The sequence below is a fragment of the Saccopteryx leptura genome, chromosome X, assembly GCF_036850995.1.
Source record: "Saccopteryx leptura isolate mSacLep1 chromosome X, mSacLep1_pri_phased_curated, whole genome shotgun sequence".
Taxonomy (NCBI): domain Eukaryota; kingdom Metazoa; phylum Chordata; class Mammalia; order Chiroptera; family Emballonuridae; genus Saccopteryx; species Saccopteryx leptura.
The window spans coordinates 129,759,061-129,774,781 of NC_089516.1; the positions used below are offsets into that span (position 1 = coordinate 129,759,061).

General features: G+C 36.0%; 1 protein-coding gene across 1 annotated transcript in view; it reads right to left on the minus strand.

The window, feature by feature from the left end:
• Nucleotides 1–15,721, minus strand: part of GPC3 (glypican 3) — a 632,751-nt gene that overhangs the window by 577,090 nt on the left and 39,940 nt on the right. The window contains exon 2 of the mRNA XM_066357199.1: nt 14,244–14,405. Coding sequence (XP_066213296.1) covers nt 14,244–14,405 — 162 coding nt within the window. The remainder of the gene's footprint in view (nt 1–14,243; nt 14,406–15,721) is intronic.

A 15,721-nucleotide genomic window follows, 5' to 3' on the forward strand; every position in this document is an offset into this window, starting at 1 on the left:
AGGATATTGAGGCTTAGAGAGGTTATATGGACTCCTGTAGGTAACAGGATTCAAGCCCAAATTAATTTATTCCAGAACTAATTCTCTTAAACACTACACTACCTTTTATTATTTTTCCATACCTAGAGTAATTCAAACTCACTGCCAATAAAGTGGTTCCAAGTAAACGTTCTATCAGGTTTGCTTTAATAAACAAAGTTCGTTGTAATTAGCAGCCCCAATTAACGAGCTTGTTCAAGTCCTTCAACCAAGGTAATCGTAACTTCCTGTAAATGTTATATACACAATTAATTTGCTTAGCATATTATTTCTTCATAAATGTAATGAAAGTAAACTTAATCCAAGTCAAATTATCACAATAATAATATTAACAGAGCCAGAGTTAGTAACAGTTTACTCTGGATCATTAATTTTTACAAAATATTTACCACTGCCTTGAGTTCACTTCTGCCATTTCAGCATTTATTGCCTGTATATTTCATGTACAAATATATGTTTTCAGTATTACAGTGTCATATAAAGGGCTACTAACTGCCTTCAAAATAAGAAAAAGCCCAATTATGGTCCACCTTAATTGTGAGACATTTCAAACACAGTCCTTAAGGAACTGGGCCTTAATAATTTATTTTAAAACCTAGTCGATGCCAAGGAAATATACAATAGAGAAAAATTAAGTTGGCATATGTAATGGACACTTCATTCAATATTCTTAAGCAGTCCTCTCTCTTTCTTATGCAAACTGTGATGTTCCAAAATTGTGGTGCCTGAATTAATACCATTCCATCAACTCCCCCAAACAAATTTAAATTACCTTTATCTAGTTTCTCTCTTCCATATACATCATACAACTAAAGTTCCAGATAATTACTGGTGCCTTATCTTGACTAATTCAGGTCACCATCTCAACCTCCTCATGTCTGCATTCACACAACAGAGAAAATAACAAAAGTGCCACCAGCTTTCAACTTGGAAATGCTTGAAAATATAATCATTGCACACAAAGCACATTGAAATCCCTTGAGGAAAACTAGGGTGTAGGCAAACTATAATTTCTCATACCTCAAAACAAACAAACAATCCAATAAAAAAAATGGGAAGAGGACATGAACAGACACTTCTCCCAGGAAGAAATACAAATGGCCAACAGATATATGAAAAGATGCTCATCTTCTTTAGTTACTAGAGAAATGCAAATCAAAACTGCAATGAGATACCACCTCACACCTGTTAGATTAGCTATTATTAACAAGACAGGTAATAGCAAATGTTGAAGAGGCTGTGGAGAAAAAGGAACCCTCATACACTGTTGGTGTGAATGTAAAGTAGTACAACCATTATGGAAGAAAGTATGGTGGTTCCTCAAAAAACTGAAAATAGAACGACCTTATGACCCAGCAATCCCTCTACTGGGTATATACCCCCAAAACTCAGAAACGTTGATACATAAAGACACATGCAGACCCATGTTCATTGCAGCATTGTTCACAGTGGCCAGGACATGGAAACAACCGAAAAGCCCATCAATAGATGACTGGATAAAGAAGATGTGGCACATATACGCTATGGAATACTACTCAGCCATAAGAAATGATGACATCGGATCATTTTCAACAAAATGGTGGGATCTTGATAACATTATACGAAGTGAAATAAGTAAATCAGAAAAAACCAGGAACTGCATTATTCCATACGTAGGTGGGACATAAAAGTGAAACTAAGAGACATTGATAAGAGTGTGGTGGTTACGGGGGGAGGGGGGAAAGGGAGAGGGAAAGGGGGAGGGGGAGGGGCACAAAGAAAACTAGATAGAAGGTGACAGAGGACAATCTGACTTTGGGTGATGGGTATGCAACATAATTGAACGACAAGATAACCTGGACTTGTTATCTTTGAATATATGTATCCTGATTTATTGATGTCGCCCCATTAAAAAAATAAAATTATTTTTAAAAAAATACTCAATGTTTTTATTACTGTTTTCACATGTCTAGTATAGTAGCTATAATCAAAGAATTTAGAGTTTAAGGAGTCTAGTTCAGTGTTTACTCTAAGTAGACTTCATGAACAAGAAAATGACAGATCTACATATTCCTCTAACACCATAGTGCCCACATTTTAACTAGGCCACGAAAGAGAGGTCGTGTGTGGTAAGGCTAACTACTTTTGGGAGTAATTTTGCCATACAACTAGAGCAAATTTATTTCAGTTCTAGATATCACTTTCCCCATTAACTCAGGAGACCAAAGGAACAAAACCACTTTTCTTTCATCCCTGTCAAACTCAGCAAGTTTCTCAGGAAGCAAATACTATTTAAATCATTTTCATAATTCTAAAATGCCTGTAAGAGAAGTCCAGGGTCTAATTATGCCACTTAAATTTGTTGAAGATGTTTGGGTTTTTCTTTTTTTTTTTTTTTTAATTTCAATAACGAAAGAGCCCAAGGGGTTTTAAGCCCTAATAATCTAATAAACTTTGCTAAGTGAACATTGTAACAGATATGCCTGGATGGGATTTTGGAAATACCAGACAATTTTCCCTGATTTTTGTCAGGGAAAAGAAGTCTAAATCTTTGGCAGGAAGAAATTAAATGTAGTGCAAAATAATAACATCTGGCCAGATTGTGTTTGTCAGAGTAGCAGCCCCTTTAGATGTCAGGCTGAAAAGTACTAAAATGAACTTTGAAGGGTGTATGTGCGATTCTTTATGAGGCAATAGGAAAGTCTGCCATGCTGCCATAGAATACTCAGGGTACAATGAACTCACCCTAGTATGTCTCTGCAGAGGGTTGTTTCACATCAGTGGAATTTGAAATCTTCTGCCAAATAAAATTTTGGGGCCATTCTTGGGGTATTTTCTTTATTTCTCCATTACTATACCGATTCCTAACATCATTTTGTATTTTTTAAACCCTCTATGATCATTTTTATGAGTTGTGAATGCTCATGTTTATTTTCCAACTCCAAAGAAGATAGTGTGGTTCAATGAAATGAGTAATGATTTTGAAGTTATAATCTTACTGTTGCCACTTACTGGTTACGTGACCTTGGCCATAATGACTCCTAACCTCAGTTTCCATACCTGTGAAATGGGAACAATAGTAGCTAGCGGTATCGCTACCATTATGAAGATTAATCAAACCTAGAATATTTATTTTTAGTAAACTTAATCTTGCTTCTCTTTCATGAGTGACCCAGATGAATTCAAATATCAAACCTCATCAACTTTTAAGAGGCAAAAGGTTAAGGGAGCATAGACTATCTTCCCTTCCCATCAAAATGAAACAAAAGCCCTCAAGGTTATATTTGACATAATATGTGCATCATTTAAGCCTCTTCTTCCACTACAAGCCATCTCAACCATCAGGCAGAGCTTGCCAGAAAGACATACTTTGTTTTTCCACTAATGATTACTTTGATGTATGAGACACTATAATTGCTTTTCCTGCCTTTCTGATTTCTTCTTTAATCTGGCACTCAGAAAGGGAGAATTGTGGTCATCTTACAATTTGAGAAAAAAAAAAAAGGTTTTCCCAATAAACAACTCTTTCCAGAATGTGTACTACAAAACAATGCTAAACCACTGATTTATATGATAGGTCACTGTATCTGTTTCAAGTGTTAATTACTAGAAAGAGTACTATTTTTCACATCCCCAAGGAAAAGAAGTGTGGACAGTAGACCTTTGGGTTTTCCCCACTTACAACTCTGCTGGACAGGAATGGGCACTTTGGCCTCACTGAATGGGCTTCTTTAGCTACCCCTTCAATGACTGGGGTATGTGGAAGTAAACACACATACTACATCAAAGAATAGTTCTACAGCCCACTTTTCCAGTTGAGAAGGTGGGAAGCATGCCCAGAATCAATGCTCCAGGCAATAAGACTGGTTGCAGGCAACATTTCACCACCTTTCAAGCACCTTTCTGGCTGCAAGAGTACAGATTCCAATACACTTCTAGATCAAGACTACTGCCTAATAAATGGCAGAAAGATAGAAATCCAGCAATGTTTATATCAGTACAGTAAAAATGAATTCATTCAGAGTAATGGTCAGTGTCAGGGTACAACTAAATAATAAATATAATCCTTTAAACTTTTCAAAGCATTTTTATATACATTACCTCTTTTGATCCTCAAAAGCTTCGGCAGGGTGGCAGATCAGGTGTTATCTTGCACAGAAGAAAACAAACTCAGATACTTTAAATTACTTACTGTTTTTCACACAGTTGTCAGAGAAGACAGAATCCATTTTTGTTTCATACTAAGGCTAACATCAATTAGTAAATATTCAAAGAATATATTGGAAGCTAAAGGAAAATATTGGTATATTTGGAGCTGTTTTTAATCTCCCATGAAAAATGAAAAATTGAATTAACAAATCTGTAAAAGTAATTTATAACATATAAAATGGGTTAGCATCCTGGATATATACAAAGCTCTTACAAATCAATAAGAAAAGGGTTTCCCAATAAGAAACAATGAACAGCTATAATTTTAAATGATAAATAAATATTAATGAAAAAAATACAAAATAAAAAGTGCAAATAACCAACTAATCTTCCTAATAATCAAGGAATAGTATTTTTTCATCCAGATTGGGGTTATTGTAAAATGGCAAACAGCAAATGGTCAGGAAAATAAACATACATACATTACTAGTGAGAATGAAAATAGATATAACTTTATGGAAGTCAAATAGGCAGTAAATGTGAGAATCCTTAAAAACTGCATAGCCTTTGGCCAGTAAATTCAGTTCCAAGAATTTATCATGAGAAAATAATTAAGGATATACATAAATGTTCAGATACATGGTTTATTTATTTATTATACTATGGTTTAGGGAAAGTTAACCAAAATTTCTAATAATAGAGCGGGCTGAATTAATAACAAATGAGACAACCACATGACTAAGTACTAGGTGGCCTCCAAATACTATATACTCTATTGTATTATAGAAATAGCTTATTGATATGAAAAGTTATAATATATTACAGGAAAAGCAGCATAACCAAATTTTGAAAAAAAATTTGCACACACCACACAGCTATATATGCATAATAGTGAACAAAATTTTGCAAGGTTATATATCAAAATGTTAATAGCAGTTAGCCTCTGGGGAAATAGAATGTGGGTCATTTTATTTTCCACTTCTTATTTTTGTGTTTTTCATTTTTCTCTAATAAAAATGTAGTACTTATTTGTGTAGTAAAAACTTATTTTATAAAAAGAATATACTGAAACAAAGTTTGCTTTATTACTTTCAAGTGTTCACAGTAATCAGCAATGACACATAAGCGTGCATTTGGAGAAGCTGACAGGTGTCAACATTTTCAGAATTCTTGGTCACAAGGTTTAAATCAACAGCAATAAACCTTGTTCACAGTGCTCTGTGAAGAGCCTAGATCAGGCTGGAAGAATAGACAACCAGCAAGCAAGGGAGGGGTGAGGCCAGAAACAGAGGCAGAGGCTTGGGGAAATGTAAGACATTACATCTCAACAGGCAAGCACCAACCTCCTAGCTAGACCTTTAGGATCTTTTATCTGAGTACATTTTAAAACCTCGAAACAATTGCTGCAGGCAACAACTGATATCTCTTCTTTCTCATCTGGTCATAGTTGTAGTCATTATAAAGAAAGTGGAAGAATTATAATCTGTTTCTAATGATACTACTTATTTTAATGAATGTGTGTATGTATGTATGTTCATTCAAACACTCACTGAGTGCCCAGAATCTCACCTGGGTATACAGGAGGGAGTTAGAATACACATAAGCCCTACCCTCAGACAGATCATTCTCTTGTAAAGGAGACCCATGTTAATCACATAACTATACATGTATTACTACAAATGTGATAAGTGGTAGAAAAAAAAAAAACAGTAACTCAAGAGAGGAAGTAGAGTGGAACCTGATCTAATCTAATTATTATACTTCAGTTAATCAGGTCCAGTACTAATGATAAAAAAGCTTTAACAAAAAGAAGCATAATAAATATCTTATTTTCCTTTCATCAATTTTGTTCTCCTTCGTCTCCTAGTGCAACACAGTGAGATCAGTCTGCACTTGCTAGTTAGATGTACAGGCTACATTAACTCATTCCGACCACTAGGGTACCATTTAGAAACTGTATTATCATTAGTCTGAAATATACAAATATACACACACACAAAGGAAGAAAATACACAAAAATGTAGCAAGCCAGTCTCTGAATAAAATGATTACGAATGGGTATGTTTGAGCCTTTTTATATTATTTATAATTATATTAAAGCATAAAAAGCATTTTTAAGATGTATATGTTCCAGATATGACATTCAATATACAAAGCAAAGATATTAAATTTCATATGCTTATATTTAATATGCTTCACATGTTTGCCAATGTACAAGAGGGAATTTAAAAAAAAACAATGGCTACCATGCATTTGATTCCTACAGTACAGCACAGAACTGGGGGGGGTCTTCACAGCCTTCATTTGATTTAACCGTCCTTAATTAATGACTCAGAGAAAAGTGGAATTGCCTTTTCTCACAAAGAGGACGTAGAGAGCTGGAACTCAGACTCATCTCCCCAAAGCCGGAGCACATGTCTTCAGACTTTGGCCCACTGCTTTTCTCTGGGATGGTTTGCCCTTTCAAAGGGAAGACAAAGTGAGAGTCTACAAGTCTAGCTATGGAGTACAGAGAGACTCATATCTAGTAGGCAAGTAATAATATTTGGATTTTAGTTTAATTTAGAAAAAGATGTGCACTAATTTACCTAACTCCTGCTCCTGCCTTTCTTTCTCCTTGATCAAGAGTCACGTCTGTCTGGAGAATACACACAAGCAATCTCCTCCAAGAGCCTCCACTCTCTAGATGGAATTTATCTTCTCCAGTCCTATACAGAAGCAGGTTTCCTATGAAGCCAATGAATCTTAAACTACAGGGAGCCATACTTGCAATCTTCCTCCTAGAAGAGCCATAGGCATTTTGGGTTTTTAATTTTGTATCATTTTTCATAAAGAGAGTCCCCAAACTGTATAAGCTTTGAGCCCCCATGAAACCTGGACTTATCCCTATACTCTCCACAGAAAACTGCTAAAATTGTCTTTACAGCATTTCTCTTAGGATTTTTTGTACTCAAGTTATTTATATTATATATAAAAGTCTTGGGTTTCTGAAATTTGAGCTACTTGAAGGTAGGCATGAGATACCTTTTATATTTTAATCCCCCATAATACTTGCCTTCAGACATGCTTAAAACTTGTTCAGCAAATGTATTTTTTGTTTCTTTTTGTTTGTTTTTTAATGAGTACAGTAGATTCTCTTTCAGTAAAGAAAGCTACAGTTGGGGAGACTGTCCATGACCATGAAACGGCATTCACGGGCTGCATAACATATGGCATCTAAGAGCATAGGCTCGGGAGCTGTACTTTCTGGGTTCAATTCCTCTGTCTGCCACTTATTGGCTGAAGGACTTTATACAGGTTACTTAAGCTCTCTAAGCCTCCACTTCCTCAGCAGTAAAATTAGGTTAATAATAGTACCAAATTCAAAGGGTTGTTGAGGTTTAAATAAGACAAGTAAAACATGTTAGAACAGGAAGCTTTTTTTATTCATCTCTCATTGACTTAGTACATGTTCAGCAATGAGGTTTCCAGTTCTGAACCCAAACCCTCAACTTTTCTTCTCCACACCAGCCCCTCATTTCCTACCTATCACCATCCAGACTCATTAAGACCCAGCACTCTTAAACATGACATTCCATTGCTGAGCTGGGAAGCAAAGAAAGAGACTAAAGACATGAAACATAGTTCTGCCTTTTGCTGGTAGTCTGGATGTGAGCGGATGGAGCCTGGAGCTAAATTCTGAGACAGACCTAGAAGGCATCAGCATGTGATAGATGAGACCCAGAGATGGAATGTAGAAGAAAGATGTGAGAAAGCCCGAAAAATATACAAGATATGGTGGCTGAATGATGGAATGAGGGGAAAAAAAGGAGTACAAATGTGAACCTTAGCTCCTGTAGTATCTCACAGTCAACAGAAGGAAAGATGTTTTTAATTTCTGTTACCACTTTCAGTGAGGGGGAAATTTTTTTTACCTCCACACTACTGACAGGAGAATTCAAATCTCTCAAACATATGCTTCATTACTTTGATATCAGGTACTGCAGCTCAGTGAAACAGAAAAGAGTAGGAGGAACATATGCTTTCAGAAAATTAACAAATCCCAGTGGGGGAGGGGAAAGGAGAAATCACTAGGTAAAAGTGGTATTTCTTCCCTGGAAGCTTCTAGAGGACAGGGACAATATTCTTTAATTTGCTTTCTTTGGCTCACTAGTGAGTAGGTAGGCAGTGAGGACGGTGGTTAGAGGGGATGAATTCTAAACCCCATTGAATTAAAGGGCATGGGCTGGAGTCAAGAGTTAATCTGTATAATCTCCATACCTCAGATTTGCCTCAGAACAATCTCCTCTGCACACTGAGTCATTTTTCTACACTTTTTCTATTAAACAATTTTTGATCTAATGACTGCCTTATCTAAATCAATAGGGAGCACAGGAAAGATTTACAACTCCCCCAGCCTCCAGCTTTGCAAAAACCAAAGAATTTTGAAACTGAAATGAATCCAAAACTCCTTAGTTTAAGACTGAAATAGCTTTAAACACCCAATTTCCAATTGCTTTTCCAAAACACTAATAATTAAAGAGTCACATTTTTAAAAACTTTTTATAACCAAAATATTTCTTTGAGTCAGTGCCATAAAAGTACACTAATTAAAGCCAGCATCATCAGGGCTCTGATGAGAAATTCACCCTTTCATAATGGGATTACTAGAGCTTTGCTATATAGATGAGTGGTTTGATTAATAATTTACATTTTTGAGGATATATAACCTCACTCATGGTCATGGTTTGCATTCCTAAAATTCTTCTGTTCAGTTGAATGTTATTATATTTAGCCCTGGTAAATGAATTAAGTTCTGATTACTTATCAATGTAATTATTTTCTCCCGTACGTCATTTTTAAAGAAGAAAGGGTGTAACAGAAAGGCCAGTGGTTTGAATCTGGGGCTCAGTGGGGTTCAGCCTGCATGGAGCTGGAGCATGGGCAACAGAACTGTCAGACTAGTCAAGGGGAAAAAATTATAAAATGGGAAAAAATTGCTCAGTACTCACTTAAAAAACCCCACTACATTATAAAAACTAAATTAATAAATGATTGATTATCAAAAACATGTTTATCAATATTCAGGCAATTATTTAATCACATATTAACTGTGAAGGAAAAAAGCTTTGTTTGAATAATGTCCCTAAACAGTTATTTCAAGCAGAAATGACTGGAGAAATTGCTCTGAGCTGATTAAAAAGGTGTTCAAATCAAGGTCAGTTTTATTTAGGGGAAGGGGAGAGACAAAAATTTGATAGAAAACAAAGTATAAGACCTGCCAAGAGTAGATGGAAATGGGAAAATAGGGAGGGGAGAAACAGAAGAAGCACAGAAACACTGTCAACCTCCCCATTCAGAGATGTCCTTTTCATCTTCTCTACAGAAAGCAGGTAGAAGAAAGCCTTCCAACACTCAGTGAAGACCAACTAAAGATCTCTAAACTTTGACTCCTCTTTTCTTTCTCTCTGCCATGATAGCATAAACCAGAAAATGCAATTAAAATATGGTCTGAGCACAACAAATCCTTCCTGATGAGACCGTTTGTGTGTAAAACATACCTGATCGGAGCAGAAAAAGCAATATACAGTAAGTGCTTTTTTCAATGGTTCCTTTGCCTAAGTACTCTCCCACCTGTGCACTGTTTAAATATCTGTACATGGCAAGAGTTGTTGAATGCCTGTGACAGTAATGCCTTATTTATCTGGCACCACTGGAATGACATGGTCCACATAAATGAGCTTTCTACGTAATAATGCATGTATATCATGCTTTATAGTTTTCAAGACATTTTCACCTACATTATCTCTACTCTGTGAAGTAAGCAGGACTGTAATTATTATCCTTATTTTGCATATAAGAAAAATGAAGGTATTCAAGTTTAAATAACCACCGAAAGTAATAAAGTTCATAAATATAGAATGAAAATGAGAACTTAGACTTTCTGACTCCAAGTCCATTGCCTTTAAGCAACAAAAATCATTTTTAACCATTTAAAATGGAAATATTAAGAAAAAATAACAATAAAAATATACTGTTCACACAAATTAGGGGATATTTTATCATTTCATATCCATTTTGAAATATCCCTTAATTTTTGTGAGAAGTATATTTTGATCTTTCCATATTGATTCACAAACATCACTATGAACATCAGTTGTTATACCTACCATAATACAGGTGTTGCTGAGGCATGTAGGGATATACCAATTTATTTAAAGCCCCCAAATGCCATATTCAATGAGTTCTTGAGTCCAATTTTATGCCCTTTACCCTTACTATCACTCGTAACTTCTTGCTGCTCATACGTATCTTCTTCTGGCAGTCTTCTATGACCCTTCTATTTAACTGCTTACTTACTACTGGCTAGAAAAAAAAATCAAGCTTGTAAAGACTGCATAAATTTAGAACAGTAGTAGGCTCTGAACAAGATTCCAAGGAGTTCTCAGATGAGTCTACATAGCAGGAGCTCTCTGCCACTTAGGTGCACAGAGATGTTTTCTGCTTAACTACTATGTTTTCTCTCTGATGAAGAGAGTTCAAGGTGTGGGATAGATAACTTCCAGAAAAGTAAAGTGTTACTGCATTCCAAAGAGTCTGTTCTCACTCAAAGTCAGTGGCACCTTGGGGAAAACTGGAAAAACCTGAACATACCTCCAAATATTTCCTGATAGTACAAAGTTAAAAGTTATCATGAAATTTGGCCCTGGCCAGTGGTTCACTGGATAGAGTGTCTGACTGGCGTATGGGCATTCTTGCTCAGGGCACACAGGAGAAGCAACCATCTATCTACTTCTCCCCTGTTCCCTCTCCAACTTCTCTCTCTCTTCCCCTCTTGCAACCAGTGGCTCATTAGTTCGAGTATGACCCTGGGCACTGAGAATAGCTCAGTTGGTCCAAGTGCAACAGCCTCAGGTGCTAAAAATAGCTCGGTGCTGGAGCATCAGCCCAAAATGGGGCTGCTGGGTGGATCCTGGTCAGAGTACAAACAGGACTCTGCCTATCTCCCCTTCTATCACCTACAACGAAAAAGGTATCATGAAGTTCTACAAAAAAAAAAGAGAACTCAAAGCTTAAAGGTGTAGAAGTGATAAAGATGTGCTAAAAAATTCAGAATTGGTCCCATTTTTCTTCTCAAATACCACCTATTCTACAACTTGTTAATTTTGTTCTATTTTAAGCACTGTAAGAACAAGGAGAATATTGTCATATAATGGCTTGAAAGAAGCTGTGGCAGCCTTATATGTGGTGGCTCAATAGATAAGGCATTGACCTAAAACACTGAGGCCACCGGTTCAAAACCCTGGGCTTGCCTGGTCAAGGCACATATGGGAGCTGATGCTTCCTGCTCCTCCGCCCTTCTCTCTTTCTCTCTCTCTCCTCTCTAAAATGAATAAATAAACTCTAAAATTTATTTTTTTTTAAAAAAAGAAGCTGTACCATCAATGAGTAGACCTCCTCATCTATAAAATGGAGGTCATTATACTATGAACCTCATAGGGCTGCTGGGAAAATGAAATGAGATAGTTATGTAAAAGTAAGCATCATAGAGTAGGCATTTAATAAATTGTCACTATCATCATCATCATCATCATTAGGTAAGGATGAAAAAAAGAGAAAAGAAAAGCTATTTTAGTAGAGTTTTTCAAAAAGAATTAATTAAGCAGAAACAAAAAATGACTGTGCTACACAATTTTACTAAGCACATCCAAGTAAATTAAATTTAGGAAACGAGGCAATTCAAAGATTGAAAATAAAGTACAACTGTTTTTTAATGCTTTAATCATTATCAAAACAACATTAGCAATATAGCACTTCAACCACTGTAGCAAAGGGCCTCAGGCTCATTTATGAGGGCAAAGGCTTCCTGCAAACAAAGGCATAAAATCCAAATCAAGGCACTAAGGACTGCTCATGGAACTGTGCACAGATGCGCAGAGAGCACAAATTGCTTAAATACACCCAAAGTGGAATCCTAAAGAGCTTGTGGATCTAGGTCAAGATCAGAATGAGCTTTCTTCAACTTCATGTAGTGGAGAAAATAGTTCATTCACATCAATTTCATATGAGTGAAGTATTGGAGCAATTTTCTCAAGATGATCTACCAGAATCTTATGGAGAAAATGTATTCTAGGGGAAAAAAATCAACTTTGCCTCAATTCATCATCTTGTAGTGGTCTCTGATTTTAGTCTTGTCTCTCCAGATGTTTGTCATAGAAAGGACTCGGGAGCAGTGTTTCTACAAACATAGCATAATTGTCTTAAGCTCTGGGACCAAAGTCTATCTTTTTCCAATGGGTTTTATTTTTTTCTAAAAATACAGCAGGATAAGAGAATGAAACAAGATAAAGAACAAGTACATAGTATGGTGACAAGGTAGAAAGAACCAGCAATGAGTTCAGACATCATTTAGTTGTCTCCATGTTCCTTTGCTAGGGCTGCCCCTCTGCCTGTCTCCACAGTTTGAGATATAATGCATATATTTGTGCATGAATGCATGTGTATGTGTATGTGCGTGTGTGTGTGTGTGAGAGAGAGAGAGAGAGAGAGATACAACTAACAGATGCCCCTCCCTCCACCATTTGTTCACATGACTAGTGTTCAATCTCCATGCTACAGCAGCCATATCTGGACGTTAATCCAATTGTCCAATCAAAATGTTGTCAGGACTTCCTTTCCCCTAAGACTAAGTCTTATGCTGCTTCAGGCCTAGAAAACACAATACTGTACACAAGATGCAGGACTGGACAGAGATGCTGACACCCAAGACCTTCAGATGGACAATCATGTCAGCTACTCTACATGTTGGAATACCAGTGTGATCACTCTATCACATCCCTCAAGGCAGGCAATAAAAGTAAGATAACTTCTGTGGGCCTGGCTATTCTGGGAATGAAACAAATCACAAGCACTCTATTCTGAAAAAGTACTGACATCCCAAAGAGTAAGATTCAACTCTCTTCTTCAACCCAGTTGTCATGTCACATCACTTCTTATCACCCCACTTTCAGCCAGAAGATCATCTCCAAAGCCAGTCTAAGAAGTATATGAATGGTATATTTTTTAAATGAGTTTAAATTACTCATTCTATTACCAAATTGTTGGTCTCAACAAACTCTTCATAAGAGTCTGACTGCACAAATAGGTTAACAAATACTTTAAGTTTATATACTACACTTCATATAATCAATCTAACATCCTCGGAAGCTTTGACCCAAGAAACTTCTATGAATGTATGCTTTATTAGCTAATTTGTGTTATGTTGGGTAAGTTATTTAACCATTCTGTGCCTTGGATTTTTAGCCATAAAATGAGGATATTGATATAATAATAATTATATTTACATCATGGGGTTATTGTGAAGATTAAATGAATTAATATATGTAAAGTACTTATAAGATTACCTAGCACAGAATGCTATATACATGCTTACTCTTAACACAACTATCATCATCACCATCCTTAGCTGGGTCTTTGAATCAAGGGAGGTACTCCCGATCCTGCCATGATAATCGTACAAGTTAGCAAAGAGAAATGCAATTTCCTACCCATCTGGCAATGCCACAACAACTTCTTTTACAATCATATACAGGTATAGTGAACTGAGAAAGAAAGAAATAAAAACCATTCACACAAATGAGAAAATGCATGGCCACCAACGCAGTTTCTCCCTCTTAAACAGAAATGGTCCCAGTGGTCAGAAGGAATTCGTGCATATTCCAGTAGTAGTGAACTCAATCCCAGAGAAAACGAGGATTTAAGTCAACTTTTTTGTTTTTCTAAGTAAGTCTTACAGGCTAGTTGAGAGAAAATATCATTTATTCTTTCTACAGGGACTTATAACTTTTTATATACAGGTAAAAAGTATATCCTTGGACAATGAATTTTTTTTTTACAATACCCACCTTTTCAAAGATTATAATGATGCTTCTTTAAAAAAATGCATTTTTCCTTAGACAGAATTTCTTACTGGGGGTTTTTATATCAAGCAATAATGCTATAATGGTAATTTATAAATTATACTTAGCTTTTGAAAGCCCAGTACCCACATAGTCATACCACTGAACACCAGATCTAAAATGATCCCCAGACCTCACCTTGGAAAACTGCAGCATTCTGAATAATTAAGAACTTGAGCTCCATGCTTGCAGACTGAAGCAGTTGTTCCATGTTCAATCGGGCTGTTAGTTGGTATTTTTCTTCCATCTTTCTTGAGCAACATGTTGGGCCCTTGGGGAGACATACTTGCAAATCTGATCCTGAAACAAATAAGTTTTTTTTTATGTTTCAGTAATCAGAATATCACACACATGCAGAAAAGAGGCAAAGAGAACAAAACAATGTATTTCTTTTTAAATACAGTAAAATCTTGATTGTTCAAAATGACTCTTTATCTTAACTAATGCCTGCTTTTTCTCAATTATCCTTAGGACTGATTTTTGTTTTGTTTTGTCTTTATACTGAGATTTTTAATTGATTTTTATAAAGACAGAGAGGGGAAGGGAGAGAAACGGGGTGGCGGGAAGCATTAATTTGTTTTTCCACTTGTTGTGCATTCATTGGTCACTTCCCATAAGTGCCCTGACTAGGGATGGAACCCACAACTTTGTCATTTCCAGATGGCACTCCAACCAACTGAGGTAACTAAGAGTGACTGATTCTTTTTGAATAATCATTAGAGTTAACTGCTTAGGTTTGACTCATAAATTCTGCCTAAACTAATATATAGCACCAAGTATACGCCATTGAATACTGATATTTAATTTGTCAGTTAAAAGATTAATCTACACTTCTACAATTTATTTTTTCTGGTTGTAATTTATGAATGAAAACACAAGCAAGAAGTAATTTTTAAAATTCTAGTTATGATATCTTAATGACATGTATGTCTGATCAACCCAATGTGTTTTTTTTGAGGGATAAATGAATAAAATATTAATATCATATCAAAGCTTTGTTGTTGTTTTTGTTTTAACTAACATCCTAAAGCAAGATTTACAGAGGAAACATCCAGAGGACAATATTGACATTAAGGAAATTACCAAAATCCCTTACAACTCCCAACAAACTCTTTTTTTATTTTACTTATTTATATATTAACTTTTAGAGAAAGAGGAAGGGAGAGACAGACAGAAACATTGATCTGTTCTTTTATGTGCCCTGATGGGACCATACTAGCAACCTCTAGGCTTCAGGACTATGTTCTAATCAACCAAGGTGTCTAGCCAGGTCACAATGCCAAACTCTTGTTTCTCTGAACTCCTGAGCTACTTCATTGTTACCTCCTCTCTGAAGTAGATTTTTTTTTCTATTTCCAAAAAGATTTGTCAAATGAAAAATCTGATTCCTTATTTCAAAACTAGGGAATCAGAACCTCTTATGAGTCTTTATCCAATGTGACTTTTTACAATATTCTTCGCAGCTGACCAATCTCTACTTCTTTTTTATTAGAGTTTACTTTATTGACTTTAGAGAGAGGAAGGGAGAAAGCAGGAGAGAGACAGGAACATCTGTTCCTATACATGTCCTGACTGAGATTGAACTGGCAACCTCTGTGCTTCAGGATGATGCTCCA